General features: G+C 34.8%; 1 protein-coding gene across 1 annotated transcript in view; it reads left to right on the forward strand.

The window, feature by feature from the left end:
- smyd3 (SET and MYND domain containing 3) overlaps positions 1-23,135 on the forward strand; it is a 137,126-nt gene that overhangs the window by 88,030 nt on the left and 25,961 nt on the right. Inside the window, exons 6-7 of the mRNA XM_026229867.1 lie at positions 14,077-14,144; positions 20,597-20,699. Coding sequence (XP_026085652.1) covers positions 14,077-14,144; positions 20,597-20,699 — 171 coding nt within the window. The remainder of the gene's footprint in view (positions 1-14,076; positions 14,145-20,596; positions 20,700-23,135) is intronic.

Consider the following 23,135-nt stretch of genomic DNA (forward strand, 5'->3'; position numbering starts at 1 on the left):
TGTATGAAAGGATCTACAAACCATCAATCCTCTGTTGCTGATGAAAGATCTAAGATCTGCTGTTTTGTCCTCACACGTGTAAATTAGTTGCTGCTTTCTCTCTTGCATTATTGATGGGGTGTTGACACTGATTAGTTGAGTTGACCCAGAAAAGGAATGCTGACTAATCACACCACTCTTTATAAGATGGGTTTTAAAAAAAAAGTATAAAATACTCATCCATTTGGGAAGGTGCGCGCGCAGTCAGTGGAGGCTTGCGAAGCAGAGCCAGACGAAAAAATAAATCCTGCTTTACACAGTCTTAAAGACTCGCACAGACAAACAGACATGCACACTTTCTCTCTTGCTGTCTGGCGTAGATAAAGTTTATCTGATCAGAGCCCTCTTCATTCCAATGAAATCTGCTCATCAGAGCTGCCAGAGTGCTGATAAGATAGACTAGTGTCCTCTTTGGTCCGTGCTATTGTCCTATCCAGTTCAGTCCCCAAGACTCTCATCCCGATTAAATCAGTCCTGCGCTGTCTCTCTCCACTCTCACTCTCACTTTAAGTGAATAAAGCATCTGCTGGCGTCGTCTGTAACTTTTCTAGCACGTGAATCACTGACAGGATCTGTTGTGTAGAAGGATGTCATAAGCTGTCCTCTTTCATTTCTCTAGTTCAAACAAAGTTCAGGATCCCATCAGAAAATTTGGCCTTGCGGTCCAGTTGCAGCATCAGCGATTTAAAAAACCAGCCTTTACTCTCGCTGTCAGGTGATGCTGCCACTCTCATCCGGAGCCATCAGTCACATGCGCTCTGGATTCTGGACGTGCTGGAAAATAGCTAAAGTGAAAATAAGCAACATAAAAAGGATTTTTCTTGTTCTTATGTGTAGAAATACAAAGATGATGTTTGTATTTGACCTCACAAGCTTTTGGAGGACACATCTAGTGAATCACTTTGAGAGCGTCTATGCTTCCTCTAGCTCTGGGCACAAATCCCCTACGTGAAGTACAACAGCATTTATTAGATATGAGCTGCCTTTTCCAGAGGCATCCAGTAATGTCACATGTACCACTGCAATGTCCCCAGACCTCAGTCATGCATTACTCACTTACAGAGGAGCTCTTCACCACAATACTTCAGTTTGGCTTGTGTGTGTGTATATATATATATGTATGATTCCAATTATTGTATTATAGTAATGACAATAAAATGTATTATTATAATTATTATATTTAATTTGCATTAAAGTAATATAAAAAGGTAATTTATTTAATAAAATATTTATATTTGGAGAATATAAATTATTGTTTTATGAACTATCATTTTATTACATTTATGCAAATGAAAAGAAAAAATAGACAACAGTTATATACAGTATATCGCGTTGTATATGCTACTGAATTACATTATTATTTTTTGCAATGCTATTAAAGCATTGTGTCTGGGAAATAATCTGTTAAAATAATCACAATATAATTTTTTTTATTATGTTATTATACATTGTTACATTATACGTATATTATATATTTTATAAGAATGCTCTAATAATAGACTAAAATTGGCTTTATTTTGTTTAGACAAAAAATATACAAATTTTAGTTTTTTATAGTTGTAAAAATAATTTTTGATGAAATATGACATAATTTTTTCTTTGATATTCATCCAAAGGCAAAAACATTTGATTATTGATAATAAAAATCAAATGGTTTAAAAACATCAGTGTTATTCAGATAATGAAATCTGTCCTGTGCAAGTCAACACATCCTCACTCTCACACCAGTTTATTTTCTGGTCTTGAATCTCCAATATCTTCATCACATTGCATTTTGATTCCGAAGCCTCTGGACAGCAATTTACGTACAGAGAGATAGGGATGTCCCAAGACCCCTGTTGGCCCCGTATGAGCTCTCACCCTCAGGGTGAAGTGATGACATTTGAAGTACATAAGAAGTAAGATATTGTATGAAATGTTCAAGCTCCAGCTCTTCATCCACTGCTTCTCTTTTCACAGATAAGAGCTGAAAATTGTAAACTAGTGTGACACAACATAGTGCCATGATGAGACTGCCGTTGGGTCAACATGGTGTCTTGAGAAACGATTTCATGGTCAGATTAGACACGAAACATCTCACTTAAGAATATTCAAATGCACATACATTATAAATGTATATGTAGGGATATCAAGCAAGAAATTGTGAGGTCAGCTCTCATTGGAGGTTAAACGATTTGACTTCAGGCCGAGCTGAAAGTGCCATCACAAATCACCATCAGAGATGTTCACGAGAGCTGCCCATGTTTCTTAGAGCTCCTCGTGGGTATTATATATTTATCAGACTCATTACTCTCTCTGCATGTCCTGAGCTTCCTCAGACTTCATCGTGGGCAGAATGAAGAAGAATGAAGTATTACATTTTTGTTATTTTAAAACGGCTGATTCATGTTCCAGTCCTGCTCATCGGAGCTGGTGTTCTTCAGTGTCTCTGGCTGTAATCTAAGGAGCTGTAAGTGGATCATTGATAGGTCTGTGAGTGAGAGATAATGTTGTGGATTGATTTAAAGCTCTCTCAGAACATGATGATTATGAATCACAATTCTCTCGTCATGCATAATTCGAAATTTCCAGAGCCCCACACTGTGGTCTTGGCTCATGATGAATGTATTTGGTGAATTTGTGACGGTAATATAATTCAATTCAGTTCAAGTTTACTTGTATAGCGCTTTTCACAATAAAATTTGTTGCAAAGCACCTTTGCAGAAAATTAAGTTTATTTTGAGTCTATCTATTGGGTAGATATGCTAGATACGCAGTTTTCAATATATATATGCCATATTTATCAATCATGTAAAATACAGTGAATAAATCATTGATTTTACATTTTAACTTATATTCTGGAAAATCTCCTATGTATAAAAACTAATTATTTTATATTAGGCTTTGTTTTAAATACCTGCAATGACTTAATTCTTTAATACTATAATAACATTTAGGCTCAAAATATTTTCTAGATTTTGGTATACGTTTTAATATTATAGTATTATTAATAGTATTTATTAATTATAGGAGTATAATTTTTCAATTTAAAATGTAATGAAAGTGTAATAAAAAATTATAATACATTTTTATAACTATTTTAATATTTATATAAAGATAACATTTATAAAAATAACATAATTATGAAAAATATGTGTTTTTTTAAGATTGCATTGGACATTATAATGCATTATGCTGTAAATACTGTTTAATATATTATGCTTTCAAGATATGTTGTTAAACACAATCAAACTTCAGACATGCTAAATTCAGCTTCATTGTGCAGAATATTTATTCATGAAAACGTAGTTCAGCTAAATATTTTATTACACACTACGTGAGGTTTTTAACGAGTTGTACACTGAGAACACGATTTAACATTTGAAATATTGCAAGTTTGCTCCCTGACTTTTTTCACTCCAATCTTTCTCTCTAATTGAGAATGCCTGTGTTAAGTCACGCCGCTTCTGTACAGTCTAATTCCTCCTCCTTGTTTATTTTATGAAGTCTGTTCTGGCATCAGTCTGCAGTATTAAAAATGCTTTAAGCCATGTCTTCATAATACAAATGTCCCTTTCACAGCACGAGAAGGAAAACTGTATTAAACGCGAGTCCATGGGGTCATAAATAAGCCTCCTGTGAAGATGGGGTAGGCCAATAAATCTACAAGTGCATATTGCCAACCCACCTGAAGTTTTATTCTTACTCTAAGCCTCAAAGATGCAGGGCAATTTCTCAGCGATCGTATTGGCTTTCTGTGATCTAGTATATAGTTAAACAAGAATGTAGGGAGTTGTAAAATATATCTCAGCATTCTGCATCAGGGGATAGCAGGAAATACGCTTGGCGTCTGTTTTGAGTTTGCGGTTATTGATACAGTATAGTATACACCATGGATTTGTATGTGTTTATACACCATAAACTGTATGCATAGCGATATGCAGAGTTTAATTACAAGGACTGGCTGTTTTACTTCTAGCACACCGTAGATGTGCATTAACTTCAGTAGACACTGTTGGCGAGGTAATGATTTCCTTACCACATGAAATAACATGTTCAGTTAGAAACTCATTCAGTGTGTCTATGTAGCACAACTAAGATATATAATTTGGATTGGATCTCATCTACTGGCATGTCTGAATATATATATATATATATATATATATATATATATATATATATATATATATATATATATATATATATATATGGATATTCCTTTTTTCCACTCGCACCCTGCTGTGGATGTGATTTATTCCACAGAAGGTTTGATTCCCATCATTGATAACACATCACTGACAGTGGCTCTGTATTTATAGTGTGTGTATATTTACACACACACATGCACACACCCTTTTGGGATGGATATGTCAGTATTTAGGAGGCGTAGACCAAGAGGGCACAGATGGTGATGTCTAACTCTAAGATTCTGTTGATTGTTTGGCACATACACTCAACATTTTTATAACAGAGGGCATAACACAGATTTTATGTTATTATAACATACAATGTCATGCACCAGTCACTTTGTGCAGCATTGGTCTGCTCACTACCTCATTCAGCACGGAACTGATGGCACTCTACTACCTCATCAGCACTGTTGGGAATGTTACTTAGTACTTAGTAATTAGTTATAGTTACTCACTGCTTGTTCCAAAAAGTAACTGAGTTAGTAACTGAATTACTCTATAATAAAAGCATCTCGTTACCAGGGTAAGTAACTATTTGCGTTACTGTAAAAAAAAAATGCTATATATCAAATTATTTTTTTTTTTTTTTCAGTTTTCACAAGTCAGTTGAAATGAGTAGAACAGACAGGTGTTCGTACATAAATTTCGATATTTATTGCACGTCAACAGACAGCAGTAGTTTTATCCTGCACTTCAAATATTATCTTTGTAAGAAAAGCGTTTTTGGTACGTTTGTAAATGGGTTTGTCACACATTACGTGTACACATTACATGCACCTTCTTGCCTTTGACCACAATGAATTTGAAGTAGTGCTTATATCTCCACGTTGAAAATGCCAACTTTTCATCGGATTGCTCCCGACTCGCCATTTCTGCTGCTGTTGCGAATCTTAGCTGTTACGTATGTTTGGCGCTCTATGGTTTGGTGCCGCTGGCTCGTTTGCTGGCATGTGTGTAAAAACACTGGCTCTGATTGGCTACCATGAAACACATGACTCTGCCTTAGCCAATCATAATCGCTTATCTCGTTATTAACCCACCTGCTCACTCGCTGTGTGAGCCAGGGGTGCATTCGGATTACATAGTTTATTAAATCAAAGCATAGTAACACACCGCATTTAACGATCAGTAATGTTAACGGCATTGTAACGACGGGAAAAGAAATTAGTTAGATTACCCGTTACTGAAAAAATAACGTCGTTACCTAAAGCCGTTCTTTTAAACACCGTTATTCCAAACACTGCTCATCAGTCAAATAAATAAAATAACTGCTCTTGAGCCCTTTGTCACTTTAATCAGATTGAATAAGCTTTTTTTTTTTTTTTTTTACACTAAAATCGTTTTATCTCCACTGTTTGTTCACTTCACTAGTTTGCACACCTGCCATGTGTCTTGCACTGCTTCATTTAACTTTACTTTTTAATTTTATTATGTCTTTTTTTTTTACATTCCTTTATTGTGTAGTTGTATCTACATTTTATATTTGATCTAGATTTTTTGGCTCTACTGTATTCACCGGGGTCTGAGAGTAACATAATTTCGATTCTCTGTATGTATGTACTGTACATGTGGAAGAATTGACAATAAAGCAGACTTGACTTGACTTGATAATATAACACAAAAGTATTATAAAAAAAAAAAAAATATATATATATATATATATATATATATATATATATATATATATATATATATATATATATATATATATATATAAAGCTAATTATAATTAGACTTTCAAAACCTAACCTCTGTAAGAAAAAAGCACTTACATATTAGCTTAAATTAACAATAATAGAAGTCGAAAGCTTGGTAAATATGTGTATTTGTGTGTGCAACACTGTGTTGTGATCTTGCAGTCATGGATCATCTGTTCACAGCAGATGAGACATACCTTCACTGCTGCAGAAAGCAGAGATTACAGCACAATGCCACAACAGCTCTCTCTCTCTCTCACACACACACACACACACACACACAAACAGTCCTGCACAGAACACATTGCAGTCTGTAATGGCTTAAGCTCACCTTTACAAAAAACAGATGCATAAGGCTATACTCAGTCTTTCTACCTTCACACAGTCACCACACACAAGCACGATTATGAGCCAGTGGTTTCATTTTAGCACTGGAGGAGAAATACCACAAAGGCCAATTTCACAGAAGTTCTGACAGTGGTAAAGGTCAGCAGGCGAGAGTAATGTATCTGCGTCCTTTTTTTTTTCTTTTTTTTTTTTTTTTGGTCCATTACAGAGGGAATTTGCTAAGCTTGTTGCTTCCAGGACTTAAAAAAAAAAAAAAAAACACCATTCCTTTTTATTTCAACTAGTTTCCAATTCTCATTTTCATTTATTTAAACTTAACTAAAATAACATTTATTAAAAACTATAAAGACATGTAAAAACAACAAAATGGCACACAAAAAAAAACTAATACAAAGGACAAAAACACAACGCAATTTCTATAATTTTTTATAAAAAAAAAAAATCATAATTGTAATTTATACGATTAATAAAAGCTATAGTAGTATTTCAGTGATGTTAACCTGATCCCGCACTGACTGCAGATGAAGTGTTTGTGGAGGAGATGCAGGTCCTGTCACCGAGGGCTACGGGTGACGGGTGTCACACGGTCCCTCAGATGTCAGAGCAGACAGGAGGAGATGCCATCATGTGAAAACAGCCTGCTGTGTATCACACTCTCTCACACTGAGAAACTGATTCATCCTGCAAAATGTGCTGCCTTAGGAAATGAGACTAAACTCTGATTCTGTGTAAACGGATCAAGATCCATTCTTCCTTATATGATAAATATACAAACAGTGCATGGAGGCATATTCCTATTCTAAATAAGAACATCCAATAATTTTTTTTTTTTTGTTATAGTAATAAGTAATATTAACAAAATTAAGCTAGAGTATTCCATAAACTGCTGCTTAAATTACTTTTGAATTGTATTTATTGCCATCAAATTCTTAAATTTTTTTGATAGCCATTCTAAAGCTTCAATTTTTAATCATTATTATGATTTAATGTCATAAAGATTATTAATTATAAGATCATTAAATGTTTAAATCTCTTATGCTTGCACAGACTGCTTTTATTTAATCGAAAATACAGTAAAACAGTATTATTATGAAATATTATTACAATTTAAAATAACTGTTTTCTATTATAATATATGTTACAATGTAATTTATTCCTCTAATGGCGGTTATTCCTTTAAAAGATGATTTAAAAAAAAAAAATTCATTAAAGTCATTACAATATATATTGGCTCACTCCCTTTGTTCCAGGTTGTGCTGTAGGTGTGTGTAAGAGGTCAGATCTCAATGTAGTGTTTGTAAAGGCGATCCTCTCCTCATCTCCTTATTTTAGAAAGCTCAAATCTTCCCTTTTGTAGATCAACCTTAAATGGTGTCTACAGTCCATGCAACCACGCAGCCAACCTTTATTTCTAGCAGCGGGCACTGTGCCTGCTCCAAACCGACATTAACACTGCAGGCAGCTCGCCCTGTACTCCCAAAAGAATAATTCATTCACCATAGTATTAGCTCTCTGTAAATGCTCACTAATGGCCTGGTTTTTTTTTTCTTCTCCTAATCAGCCTTTAGTAATGAACACATCTCTTTCAGACTGCTTGCTCTTATTAAAGATGTTCTCCTGGAGGTAAACCAGGATGTACAACATCCAGCGAGGACCCCACTCTGAAATGCAGTGCCTGAGTGCTTCTTCCAGTCGGAGGATCACGTCGAGGTGGACAAAGATTTAGAGGAGCTTGATGCATCTAAACTAGCCAGCACTACACTTGTTGGTTTAATTGGTTGTTTTTCCAGCTTCCTTCCCTAGCAATTTAAAAACAGTTGTTCTGTCTAATGGCCTGAGACTTAACACTGAGCCCTCATACAAACATAGTCAGATGTGTACATTGTTCTGCATTTAGATGAGGAGGCCAAGGAGGCATGCTGGGATACAAAGTCAAACAGGAAGTACTGCAGTTCTGTGCAGGAAATCAATTGCAAATACAAAAGCACAACCATTTGTGTTAGCTTGCTAGCAAGAATGTCATCGCGTTGTGTCGGAATTATCATAAAATAAATATCTCCTATTTTAAATTTTAATCATTAATATGTATGGTAACATTTAAAATGTTTATGGTAACAGAAACAATTAATGTGTGTGTTTTGGTGTTAATGACAGTGGAATACTTCTAAATGGATCTCTATATTCTTTAAAACAAAAACAAAAAAAGTGCTTTCCATAGCACTGGGAAGGCAAATCACATAGAAATGTTTGTAGAGTTTGCTAGCTGCTGAAGATGTGGCAGTTTATGTTGTTTTTTCCTGCAAAGTGTAACTAAAGAGGTCTGAATTTATAATTATGGTTTTGATGAAGATGTTAATAGTTTCATAAATTATTTATTCAAATATGGGAATTGTTTTATGACAGTCTTTCGACAATGTCCAGAAATTGATTTTATTTTATAAATACAAATGTTATTTATTTATTCATGAAATATATTAACATTCATTCAATGATTGTTATGGATTTAACATGGTGAGAATTGAATTGTAATATTTATTAGGGGGAAAAAAAATCTATATTTAAACAATGGATATAGAAAAAAAAAATTCTTAACTCAGTTTCAAATATAGGTTTTTGTCTAGAATGTGTGCTGTGAAGTGATGTACACATTAGCTGGAGTTCATTTTTCTTTATTGTATACTGTAAATATATATTGTGCATTTTTGCACGTCTGGAGTGCTCTATAGATTCAGCATCCAGTATGGGAGCCATTCGTTTAATAATTCACTTTAGATAGATCTTTAATTTCTGTATAAAGTGAAAAAAGAACTGATGTATCCCCGCGCCACACAATTTAATTTTCTCCCAAGATTGTCTAAAGAAAAATTAGCCCAAGTCAGAAACCTAATGTCTCCCCAAAGGCTACAAATGTATCGATTTTTTCCCAGTGCACGTACCTCCGGTGGAAAGTGGAGACAGCCTTTGATAAAAGACAATCTCACTGCGTGTCAGATTCATCTGAAAAACTCTCCTCACCCCAGGGCTGCATTGCAGATCTGACGGGAGGGCCAGACCAGAGCAGAAAACTATTTAATATATATTGAGTGGTGAAGGCTCTAAAGCCTCCTCGAAACCAGCTCCCCTCTCCATCACACCAGAGTCCTACCATTGTGATGGAACCACCTGCTTTGATCCCAGTAGAAAGCAGGTGTGATGATGAGATGCAGAGGAGATGGTGGTGGTGTTCTAATTCTGTTGCTGGCCATGTCTTTCTTTTGTTTTGATGGGCAGCCCTTCAGTACATGTAAAACAGCCTTCGGACAAAGATGTGCACAGGGAGGCCTCTTTATTCCTGATGAGCTCTGACAGAGTTCTGGTTGCTGTCCAGGGAGCATTTGTGGTTTGGTTTTTGAGATTCGTGTCTTCTGGTGTGCCTGGCGTTTTTTGGCCTGATAGTAACAGCCTTGTGCTTTTCTATCGGTAAGCTCAGGTTTTGTGAGCTACAACTGATCAGAATACTCGTTCAGTGATCTTTCTGTCCTGGGAGACAAAGCCAAGTATCCATGATCCGGGGTTTTCAATATAGTGTAGTGAAAACAATAAACTGTTGTAAAGAAGTTTATACTCAGCAATGCTGCCTTCATTTGACCAAAAAAACAAAAAAAAAACAATAATGTTATAAAATATATTACAGTTTAAACGCACTATTTTCTGTTTTAGTATATTTTAAATCTTAATTTATTTCTGAGATGCAAAGCTGAATTTCCAGCGGAAGTAAGCCGTTACACTGCCGTAGCCGAGAGAGAAAAAATCTCTGAGCAACAATAAACAAGACACAGTTACACTGTTATATACCATAAAATGTTACATTTACTTACCTAATCTGTAACATTGTAATGACTATACAGCAAACCAGCTGTTCTGCCGTAGTTTGCCCAAAAATGGTGGTAGCCATGCAGATTTTTTTCCATAAAACAAAAGCATTCAGTTACCTTGGTACATTCAACACACAAAAAGACCATTAAGCAGCATTAGAATAGAATTACAGTAATCAGTATTTCTTCCAAAGCCTTTTATGTCCGTTTATGTTAATGTTTAAGTTTATGTCAGGAAGAGGCCAAAAATGTAAGTTACAGTTATGGTGAAAATCTCATCACTTGAACCTCAAAACACTTTTTTGGTGAATTTTTGTTGTTGTTGTTTGAGCTTGAAAGTTCCTGATCATTTTATTTATTTCATGGATATTTGCAGAAACATTGAGAATTCCTTCAAAATTCAAGTCAACACAGGTTTTAAAATAAACCTAAAGAGTCCTAAAATGTACAATTTTGGGGTTGAACTGTCTCTTTAACATAGATGGAGACTGACTTTAACAACTATTTGAGGGGTTTTCAGAGTATGGAAGTTGCAGCATTGCTTCTTCATTGTGTAGTTTGCAGGAAAGTGAATGAACTAGGCTGCTTTGGCGTTCAACGGCTTTCCACTGCATCTGTTAGTGGGTGTCTTTGACCAATGACTTTCTAAATGCAAGATGTTTTTCATAGCTGCTAAGTTCTGGATATGACTTACATTTTTCCATACCAGTCATGTTGTTTTCGTTTAAGTTTGCTATTGTAAAAGCAAATGCACACAAACTCAACTGAATTAACCTGAACTGGAGATCTTATAGAAGCATGGAATGTTCAAAGATTTGTATAAAATTAACATATTTAATCTTTCCAGTTAATTAATTCAATTATGCACCCTGTTCATTCGAGAGAAGATGACATGCTATCAGTCTAAATAGGCAACTGCATTTTTTAGGAAATTTGCTCCATCTGTATCCATATGCGTTACATCGTGCCCTAAAAACCCCGTCAGTGATCTTCTCCATTATAAGTTTTAAAGTAACTTCATCTACTCCGAGTGTGATGTGTTACATGTGCAGATGGCACATACTGGCAGGAAATGTGGAGGAGTGATATATGGGATAACAGGTCTGTAGTACAGTGGGTGTGATGTCAGCGCAGCACGGTGATTTTGAGAAACTGAGCTCTGTAGAATGACTCCTTCAGGTATCAGATGTGCGCTGCTAACACAGATGGCTGCTCTGACTGAGGTTCAGTTCAATATAGTGTATCACAATGGGATGTTCATCAAAAAAAAAGAAAAAAAAAAAAATTATATATATATATATATATGTGTGTGTGTGTGTGTAAAATGAAGATCATGAAGATGCTGTGTAACCACAGTTGTACCACTGTAACATTTTGCACTTATCTGAAATGAGAACATTATTGGAGCAGTGAGACCTGAATATTGGGAACTTGCATGGTAAATCAGTCCTCCATTTGAGTTTCGTCTGGTGGATGGCACTATCAGAAAAGATCTTAAATAAACCAGTGAAAATGGACATACAGTATTTGGTTATTTTTCCATTTCATGGTCTATTACTGGAAGTCCAAACATGGCGAGATTTCAGAAAAAGCTTGACAAACTTTCCAGCCTGGCAGTCTGTCATACACAAAATAATTGTCCCCTGTGGCATACTTATTTATTTATTTGAATTTGCATAAAAAACATGCTTATTTGGACATTATTAAATTTTCAAATAGTACATAAAAAATACAATTAATTAAATATACAAATATAATGATTTAACATTATAAATGTTAATAACATAGTTTATTTTAAAAAAAAGCATTATATTACCGTATTTGCATTATTATTTATAGTTGTAATTTAATGTGAACCAACTTAATTGGTTATAACTGGAATAAAAAAAAAAGTATTTTGGCTTTGGGCTGAAATGTTACCTGGACCTGTTTTCTTCATTGAATACATCCACTGAATTTTTATGTTCTCTGTTGATTTTATTTCCAGAATATGAAAAACAATAAGTGAAAAAATTAACTGGCAAGTAATGTATCATCAACGGGTCCACGGCCAAGCAGATGTTCAGTCACACCTTTTATAACTCATCTCACGCTCCCCACATGAAAGACTCAATGGCACCACATGAAGAACCGCCAGTCTTCCCAGCAGCTTCTCACATATATTAGCCATTAATTAGTTGGGCATGGGCCAAAAATATATTTTTGATGATAAATGTAAGGGCAACATCAATGCAGACTTGTGTCGAAGCAACTGAACAACATTAATAAGGAAAACAGTGTAAATAATGCAAAATGACAGTTAAAGGCAGTTATCTATGAATTCAGTGATGTCATCAAGTAATGCAACATGTCTCCAGTCCATCAATTAAAGAGGTCATGAACTTAGAAATCAAAATTCTCTAGATTTTGTGACATATGAGGTCATCGTACTATAAAAACATCCTGTACGTTTCAAAACTCAAAACTTTCTCGTTAGTTTAAAAACAGCTTACATTGAAGCCAATCTGCTAAAACGACAGCCTGTAGAATGTGCCGCTCTATGACATAATAGAGCAGGTTAACCCCGCCTCCGCAGAAGATGATCAACACCTGCTTTTTCAGCACTGCCTGTCTGGCTCTGCCCACTGATTCACTCTCGTAGAGTAAATGACGAGAGAAAACGAACGCAGGTCTACACAAAAAAACAAATGATAAAGATGCAGCGCCAAGTTGTGGACAAACACAGTCTTTGCATAGCCTTCCATCGGATCCCAACATTAGCAAAGAGTTGATTAGCTTTTTTTTAGCTTTATTTTTAACTAAGCTCCAGATTGCGTCAGTAAAAGGTTGGTCATTTGTTTACTTCATTTAACTTCAAACGGATTTATGATAGATTTAGTTTAAGCTTTAGTTAACAATAACTCTCATTTCTAAACTTTGGTGTCAAAAATGTCACGGCACATTTTGAAGTAGTGCACAATTATACACATATAGCAGTGTGCACAAATGCAAATAATCTTATGGCAGAATAGCTGAAGACTTTTTAGCAAAGAATTAAAATTTCCGTTTTTAATTGCAAGAACGTGTGTGTGTGTGTGTGTTTCGCGCCAAAAAAAAATTCTTACCTGCCTAATTATACAAGTCTTATAATAGACTATATAATAGACTTATAATAGAAATAGACTAATCACTTAGTTTATTAATTCAGTTCAGGTAACCTACCGACTGGGTGATTTAGAAAACATGTAGTTTTACTTTTTTTTTTTTTTTTTTTTTTTTTTTATGTGAGTGAACTTTCCCTTTAAGAGTGTAGACATATTAAACTATTATTTATTTAAACATCCAGTGGCTTTTTCGACCACACAGCACAATCCATTTGGTTCATTCTCAGAGTTAATAATTGATTGTGCTGTAATATTTCTCTCAGTGCCTGAAATCACACACTGCCGTGTCAACAATGCTCATGTTGTCTATTTATGACTGTGGTCTGTTTGCTTTTCCCCTTCCACACATCACTCATCTGTCCCGCAGAGCCCAATCTAAAAACCCGTCAGAATCGCCCCGGTGCCATCCTCTCCACGCTCTGTTTGGTTTGTTGTGACTCGTTACAGACATGTTCTCCTGGAGATGGACTCTGTCCAGCTTGAGTTCTGCAGCGTATCGTCCCTGCGGCAATGAGACCAAACAAAAACACACACTCATGCTCTTCCATGTGGGGATTAATAGTGAACATCTGGGATCTGCTCGAAATTGGAATAATTTATTCAAGTCTGGTATCACCAAATTATGAGGTCATTTATATTTCGATTTAGAACGGGGTGTTATTTTTTTTTTTGGCTAGCTGCATAATTATTATTTTTTTTATCAATGGCAGGAAAAGACACAAATAGTCAAATTAACAATAGGAAACTAATGATGAGAGGAGTATATTATGTCCGCACTGAGACGCAGAGATGTGTGTCTTACAGCGTTTTTCATGTTTTTACACAGGTGACCTGCAACTGCTTCAGCATCAGTGATGGAGAGCTGCAGGACGTGGGGGTGGGACTTTACCCCAGGTGAGTGACATGACCAACATGCCAGCATGCATTGCACTGAACATAGGTTTGTTGTTGGCAAAAAAGTTATTACATAAAATACAAAATGGCCAAAATCGGCCAAATAGTAAAAAAAAAAAAATGAATTGAAATTATGTATTAAATAAAATTAATCCTAAAATTATCTTAAAATTATTCCATGAAAGAATTCTACTTGAAATCAATTGAAATGAATGCATAAATGAATGATTATTAATATATATAATATAGGAAGGACATCTCAGCATGCTTTGCACTGAAAAAAAAAAAATACCAAAGGTAAAAGTTAAATAAAAATGAATTAAACTGATTGCATAAATGATTGACACAGATTATAATTTGTTTTATAATTTTTTCCACAAAAATGTCAATGTGCTTGTGCATTAAGGAGACAACTGTATCAGTAAACAGCATGCTTCTATTAAATGGGTTCTTCAGTATTTTACTTTATTTTACTTACATTTTACTTTACATCTGCAATTTGTAGCATATTGCTTTCATTGTCTTCATTTTTCATCTTTATAAAATGACTTTACCCATAATTCTCCTGTGTTTTAGTCAGTTGAAGCACTGTTCTTGTTTTCATGCTCACCGTGCCCAGCAGACTTGTGTGACAGAAAACATGTTTGTATTATTAGCTCTGCAGTCATAAAGAGGGATTCTGACATGAGTTAGGATTACATGCTACGATTTGCTCTCTGCTACTGAACACGCCTGAGGGAAGCTCCCATTCACACACCGAGAAGCTGAAGGAAACGCAGCACAAGAAACGGGAATAATTACACATAAACAGACACTCGGCTTTCAGTGTGACTGAATTACAACTTGTCGAGACGCATTGAGTGCTGAAATAGAGGGGATTTCCTCTACAAAAATTGCTTTGTGCACATTTGTAAGAATCTTCAGGGCTAAAATGCATCTCATAAGCATCTTGTATGCCAATGCTGTAAAACACTATATAAAGCTTTCAGTATTGGTTTATTAGAAACTTGCAGTTTCAATTGTGTATATATAATGCATGCAAATTCTCTAAAATAATCTATGCAGCTATATTTTTGATGGGTCTGCCTTAAAAAAAAATTTGGTCCTCTCTTTTTTTCTCTATTATCTTGTAGAGGGTGATAGCAATTAAAATGTGACAGGCCAGTGTCAGTGCAGTGCCTTTGAGGCGGTGACAAGGCCGAGACCCAGAGATGAACTGCTCTTAAATTACACTTTATCAGTGCTGACGTCTTTCATAATTAATCTTCATGCCCACAGTTGTTACCATTTGCTATTTTTTCACCTACAGACGAGCCCTAGATGGGGTCATGATGGTACAGTGGAACTTGCTGTTACTAAAGGCCTGTTAAAATGAAACCCAGTGGTGTTTCATTAATGACATTCACAAAGCATTCAGTTTCAGTGATATAGGCATAATTCAGGTGAAGTAGAATACTTTCTAGGGCACGGTGTAGAACAAGGCTTGATTTTATCCACTGGGATTTGATATGATTGTTAAATGTTAGGATGTGTGTGTGTTTGTGCGTGTTTGTGTAAATAAGATTGTAGATATGCAGAAGACTAGCTCTCTCTTTTTGGTTGAACATTGAACAGTGCATCTATTTCTAAACGATAGCAGGGCATTTCATCCCTGTCTGTTTTTATACGTGACATGTGACACACACTGTCAGCTTCTCTGCTCTGCTGCCTAATGCGAGAGCATATTGTGGCGTGTTTAAGTCATCCGCTTTAACGGCTCCAGTGTAACACTTGTTCTCTGGCTGGATGTGAACCAGCGGTTTTCTGCTAATCCCCGTGGTTGTGTCTGGAGCTCGCAGGAGGATTTGTACTGTCAGACGTCCTCCCTGGCCAGGACTGGCATAGCCCCGTCTGGTCACGGTTATCAGGGGAACAGAGTGTATGTGCAGTGCTCAAATGAAGCTCAAGCAAACCCGTGGCCAGCAGTCTGTTGTGCTGTGCCCTGACAAAACCCAGCAGCAGAACTCCATAAAGATTTTACAGACGCTCTACCGCATGCAGACGCTGTCATCCGTGAAACCCAGGAACGTTTGGGACTATTTGTTTCCCACTTTAACACCCCATTCAGGCCTTGGAAATAGTGAGGGATAATTGGGTGTTTCTTTAGCAATGCCCACATTTTAAGGTCCCAGGGGTTTATTAAAGCTAACAGAACCTATTAAAACTAATTGGATAACTTTATTATTATTCTGTTTGTTATATGAAACTGATTTTTTTTTACTTTAAATCTTAAACTTCTTTCAATCTTAATAAATATTAAAATATTATTTATTTTATTTTTATAATGTTTTAAAATATTTATTTTATTTTGTTTATGATTAATTAATCACATGAATAAAATAAATATTTTAAATAATAATAAAAAATAAGTTTTACATAAAATAAACTTGTGACAATCAAAAAAAAAGAGTTTATTATTATATGAAGTGTATTTATATAAATTTTGTTTAATTGATTTATTAATTTATACATTTTATCTATATATTTAATTTAGTATAAGTTTGAGTATTTATTAATTTATTTATACATTTTTTTATTCAGAATAAATTGTTAGTGAGATAAAGGACTGCCTTTTAATCCAAAAATGTCTAAAATGTTATTTCCGCCACCGTAATTTCAATCACAGAATAATTTATAAATTCTAAAATATATAATTTAAAATATAATGGGAATATTCTCTGTTCATACAAGTGTTTCAGAACAGTGTATATAAATGGCAATGCATGTATAAACACTGTAGCAGACAAACTAAACTAGTCTGAGTGTGTTTTAAGAGAGTCCACACACAGGGCCAAAAGCAGTTAGCTCTAAGTGGGTGATGTTGACCTCATATCCTTGTATCAGTTGCGTCAGTCTCGGCTGTTGTGAAAATCCAGTAAATTGAGCTGTTTTCAGGTGTGTGAGGGTGTGCCAGGAATAGCTTTCCTTTCTGTTTTCCGGCACAGTTAATGGCCACCTTCGGCACTGTTATTTGGAAACATTAATAAATGAGCATAGCGGATTGCTATTCGCCTTGTCTGTTGTTGTTTCAGGCTGCTTAGCAATACCCAGGTATTATGTTTAGTGGAAGGTAGAAGATAAGAGGAATTCATCCCATTGCCCTCCATGTTCACCATTATTTCATTCTTTTGCTCGTCTTCTGTTGACAGAGCACGCCGCTTACAGCTACAAGCACAGAATCACTTTAATGAGATGCATTTTCTTTACTTCTAAACCACATGTAGATTGAGTTTAGGCCCGTGTGTAAGGGAGGTGCATCGGGCTCTTAGGGGCTGTGTATGGGTGAACAATCAAAAGCGCAAATTAAGGGAGAATCATAAAAGAGGGTTTCACTCAGGTTAAATAGTCTGCTTTGAGATGAATGTATTGTGTATGTGCAGACAAGGGCTTAGCTAACAGCTATTTTCTGACAAAATTGATATTTTTTGGGATATGGCTTAACAGAGGCATGTCTCGGAAAACAGGATTTTCTTTGATCTTTTAAAATAAAATGTTAATCTGCTTTGAATGTGAATGCAACACAAAGCTCCACTCGGATCATTTATGGGAAAGAAGCTGCAAAATTTGTTAAATAAGAATTCAGACATTATAAACACATGCGCATTAGCATATGACCGCCCACATTTAGACATCAGCACCTGTTCAACTATGCAGCATCTTGCTTTTCTGATGAGCAACAGTGTGTAGTACTACTACTACATGGAGATTAGACAACCATAACAGACGCCATTTACTGAACATATAGGAGTCTTAAAGGTACAGTAAGTGTACAGTAGTTTAATATGACCAGAGAGATGGTGGAAAATAGTCATGTAAAACAAAATTGGTGCAGAATATAAGATTTAGCAATATTGAATCTTGTATTGGTCAGACACTTTTAAAATAAGTTTAAACTTTTGAAAGTTATTGAATTTTGAAAACCATATGTATATTGTTGTAATTGAATACCAAAATATTGAGTTTTTATTGAATCTCGTGTTGTTTCAGACTCTTATGATTTTATTTATTTATTTCTGGTCAGTGTGACTAGTCACCCCCCCCCAAACACACACACACACACACACACACAAACACACACATAATTTTGAAGCTTGGCTTGGCTTTAAAAATCCCCAGTAAATTCTGTAATTTTTTAATGAACTTATTGTTTATTATATTTATTTACAATAATAATAATCTATAACAATGTTATAATTACAGTTGTGTGTGACTGTGTGTGGAATTTATACATTAATATTGTCTATTATTTAATTACAAATTTATTCCACATACATTTAATTATTATGATTATTATCCTCATTACTTGCTTTATTTCAATTTAACTTTCTGTTGTTTGATATTTTGGATTGTGAAAGTCTCATTTTATTAAAATGCAAATGAGCTCTCATTTCATTGCACATTTGATTTGATTTAATTTATTCCTTTTAATATAATAGTTGGTTTTAATGATGTGTGAAGCTTGATCGAGATCAGAGGGTGTGGCCTGTTGCCATGGTCTTTCAACAAGTCCATTTCATTGGCTAATAATCCAATAATTTATTCTGGCTAATCATGGGAGATTGCATTATTTTGGTCTTTCTAACAAAACAATTTATGAAAGGGAGCAAAATATCTCAGTTTTAAAGATAAAATATCTTCAGAAATATGTAGGACCAGCCTCCCTGTGTGGGCCATTAAACTGGCACGACTTCCATATTCAGCATCCATGGGAAACATTTCACATCTATGAGCCTCTGGGATTACAGAGAACAAACAAAACCAGAAAGGCAGATGTCGAAATTGTTGTTTAGATATGAGCTACGAAGTCTTCAGATCGGATGTGAGGCAGAATCAAGGCTTCAGACATTGTTGTCGACGTCTCAGAGAAATTATAATGACGCAGAAAGATGGTCCCGTGAGAGCGAGGCCTGTCTGTTTACCATCAGCTGGGTGGGCTGACTCTAAGCCTGCTTTATACTCTGCACTTAGGCGATGTTCAATCTTTCCTAGACCATGACAAACACAAGTAATTTGTTGCTCTGGTTTCTTGAATGACTTCCGATGCATTAGCAGGAGCCTGGAAGAGCCGGATAGCATGTATTCCTGTCCACATATAAAGGGTAAATGTGCTTTCGTGCTAGATTTATAACTGCTGTGTTTGTTCTGTCATGCGTCTGTGAATGTAAATACATGCATTCAGCTCACTATCTTCTGAAATCTTATCACAAGGGAGTTCTAGATGACATGAAGAGAATTAAAACATGGTTTACACAAAGAGCATACTGTAAACAGTACTCAGATTGTATTGTTCATTTTAAAATATGTTGCATTAATTAATAATTAAAAGAATATTTTACAAAACAAATGTTTTTTTTTTTTTTTGACTACAACTTTTTGGCATTTTTTGGAGCTTGTACACTTTTTAAGGAACATTGTTGAAATAATATCTAATTTTACACTTAGTCTGAAATGTATTTTAAAGATAGGAAATAATGAAAAAATTTAAAAAATGTATTTTATAAAAAGGAAATAATTAAAATGAATATAGAGCATAAGAGACTTAAAAAAAAAAGAAATCTTACTGATCCCAAACTTTTGAACCCTGAACTATATTGTCTAATATAATCAGTAATTATGTTTACTGTATATGCATATATTGGAAGAATTACTCTTTTAAACATCTTGTTTGTCCAGGACAGGTGCATGTTTGTAAATTGAGAAATAACACTTGTAAATTTCCAATGTGCTGTCAGCATCCATATACGTCACTAACAGCATCAGCAGTGAAGATCTCACCTTAAAAGATCATCAGTGTCATATCAGTGTAGTTTCATTGCTGTCGTCCTCGCCTTGTCACTTTCGGTTTTGACTTTTCTGGTAAAGACAGCATGTTACATCATATCACATTTAAGAGGACAAATGTCCCGCTGGCAGACATGTCAGCTTTCTTGTTTTCTGTGTCTCCAGACTGTAGCAACTTGTTTCTTTAGTTAATGAATTAGTGATGCCTGATTTACTGTATGCTGCATTATTTAGCAGTCCTTGTGTAGTATTTATTTGGATCGAAAGAAAATTGAGAGTATGAGGGATTTGCAGTTTGATTTGATCTCAATGTTTGGTGAGGGAAAACATTTATAATAATAATTCATTGAAATAGGAACTGTTATGAGTTGTGCCTTTTTGTTGTGAGAAGCTGAACTAAATTCAGCTCCTTTGGGTTGTATCTGTCAAATCAGCCTGGGTTTTTACAAACAGCAGAAACAAAACTTCATTTATTTAATATGATATTATTTTAATACTAATTAACAAATCATTGGCAGAGCTGTTTAACATGGACAAGATCCTCATGAAGGCCTAATTAAGGATGAGAAATGAATTGAAACGCTGTGCTGGTGAACTATGAATGAACATGGTTTTGTGTTTGTCTGTCCCAGCATGTCTCTGCTGAACCACGACTGCCAGCCCAACTGTGTCATGATCTTTGAGGGCAAGAGACTCACGCTGCGAGCTGTTCGGCTCATCAGACCCTGTGAAGAGGTACAGTATACCTTCATCCATACACACATACACTTTTTTTCTACTCTCTCTCTCTCTCTCTCTCTCTTTATGATCATGAGTCTCTGCTGTCACAGGGCCCTTGACAACATTACCAGTTGACAATTCATTATTATTATTTTAGCCATTTTTTGCTTCAACAAAATTGAATTTTAATAATGAATTTTCAAACAGCCCCCCCCCCCCCAAAAAAAAAGAAAAATAAATGTTGTATATTATTAATAATTTATACTCTATTATTCTTAGTTTTGTAATTTTATTTATTGTATTTTTTCTATGCTTGTTTTACCATGTTTTTATTATGCAAATTGTTATAATTTTTTCCATTGTATTTTTTATATATATTATATTGTGTGTGTGTGTGTGTGTGTGTGTGTGTGTGAGTGTGTTAGTATATTTTTATTCATATATAGTTTTGGAGTCTTGAATTTGGCTATATATATATATATATATATATATATATATGTGTGTGTGTGTGTGTGTGTGGTTAATATACATTTAATTGGTTAATAGGATCCGCTCTTATTTCAGAGCAGAACTCTTTAACAATCAGTCTTGACTAATCAAAGCTCATTTAAACCTGTTTGCGCACCATCAGCCTAAAAAACCAGCAGAGAGTCTACATATTCATACACATTATTCATATACATCTACACCTGGATCCATTTGGCAGACCTGTGGCAGGATGTGGTTTTAGCCTCAAAGATAGAGAAACCCTCATTATGCAGTCGTTCTGTTTATTTCTGCTCTGAAAGTTTAGATATTCCAAAGTAAATCAGACAGTCATGCTTAATTTACCTCTGACAAGGGGAGGGAACGTCGAGAGAGGAAGTGAACTGGAAAATGAAATTACCAGCAAGCTCTCTGTACACAGGAAGTAATGAGAATTCAGACTGTAGGTGTATATATACGACGGCAGAATACATGAGCGCTCATCGTCCCACAGACAATGTTTACACACACACACACACACACACACATGGCACCATTATCATTCATACACCCGCACACATCTGCACACTGTACACATGCTGCTGTTTGCCCGTAAGGGTCATACTCATTTTGAATCAGTTTTTCGTTTTCTCCTTTTCCTGTTTCTGATAATTTCTGTTTACTCATTGTTTCTAGTTTTATGTACTCTGCTCTCTCTCTCTCTCTCTCTCTCTCTCTCTCTCTCTCTCTCTCTCTCTCTCTCCACTCAATAACTCATTCATTGGAATAACTGTTTTCAATTCTCTCGCGCTCTCTGTATTTGACCTCACTGAGGTTTGGAAATGAAATAGCTTTCTACATACTGTGCTGTATATACTGCTTGCTGCATGCTATTTTTTTTATCTTTTATTATTATTTTTTATATAATTTTTTCTTTGATAACAAGTGAAGCAGTATTCAAATCCATGTTTACAGTAGTAATATGCTACATGTTGTCACATGACTTTACTATATTGCATATTTAATTCATTAAATGGTGTCCAGCTTTCATCTTATATAAATGTGGTTATTTCACATAATTCATCCAATTTTAAGGAAAAAAATGGCTTAACTTTTGGCGTTCTGATCAAATGAGTCAAGAAGGCGATATTCAAAATCATGGTCGATGTTGCTTTTGTTTCACTTTTAATGCTAGACTGATACTGTGAAAAAAAAGTTACTAAGATTTTAAAAGAAAAAAATTGTAATGAGTATATTTTTATTAAGTTATTTTTAGTATATTTTACAATGTAATATAGCATGTATATTATATTATACTGAAAAAAATTTATTTGGTCTTTTTTTTTTGGATGGTCAAGCACATGCATTGTGGGATACAGTATTACATGATTATGTGCAGCTTTTTTTCACATTTTAAATAAGCAAAATAACTGCACTCACAAATAATAATAATAATAACAAATAAAACCACAATAATGAGGCAATAAAGTAATGCATAGAATTGTGATATTAATATGTTATTATGTGGGCACTTCATGCATTTCTTTTGAATGAAACTCCACATATTAAATTCAATTCAATTCAATTCAGTTCAATTCAAATTAAATTTATGCATTTAGCAGACGCTTTTATCCAAAGCAACTTGCAGTGCATTCAGGCTATAAATTTTTACATATCATGTGTTCCCGGGGAATTGAACCCCCAACCTTGCGCTTGCTTGCTTGCTAGTGCAGTGCTCTACCAGTTGAGTAGATACCAGTTGTGTATTGTATTGTATTATATTATATAATATAGCATATATTTAAAAATATTATTTGGTGTTTTTTATTTTTTGGGTTTGGGTTAATTCAACCTAGTCCACTCTGATTATCTGTATGTCAGCTCTGTTAAAAGCCTTGATGATGGGTGAACACATCAACACAAACATATGCACAAATAAAGCAGTGTATTTACATTCAGTTTACATTCTGCTAGTAGTCTGCAACT

Source organism: Carassius auratus, chromosome 42 (assembly GCF_003368295.1).
Source record: "Carassius auratus strain Wakin chromosome 42, ASM336829v1, whole genome shotgun sequence".
Classification (NCBI taxonomy): domain Eukaryota; kingdom Metazoa; phylum Chordata; class Actinopteri; order Cypriniformes; family Cyprinidae; genus Carassius; species Carassius auratus.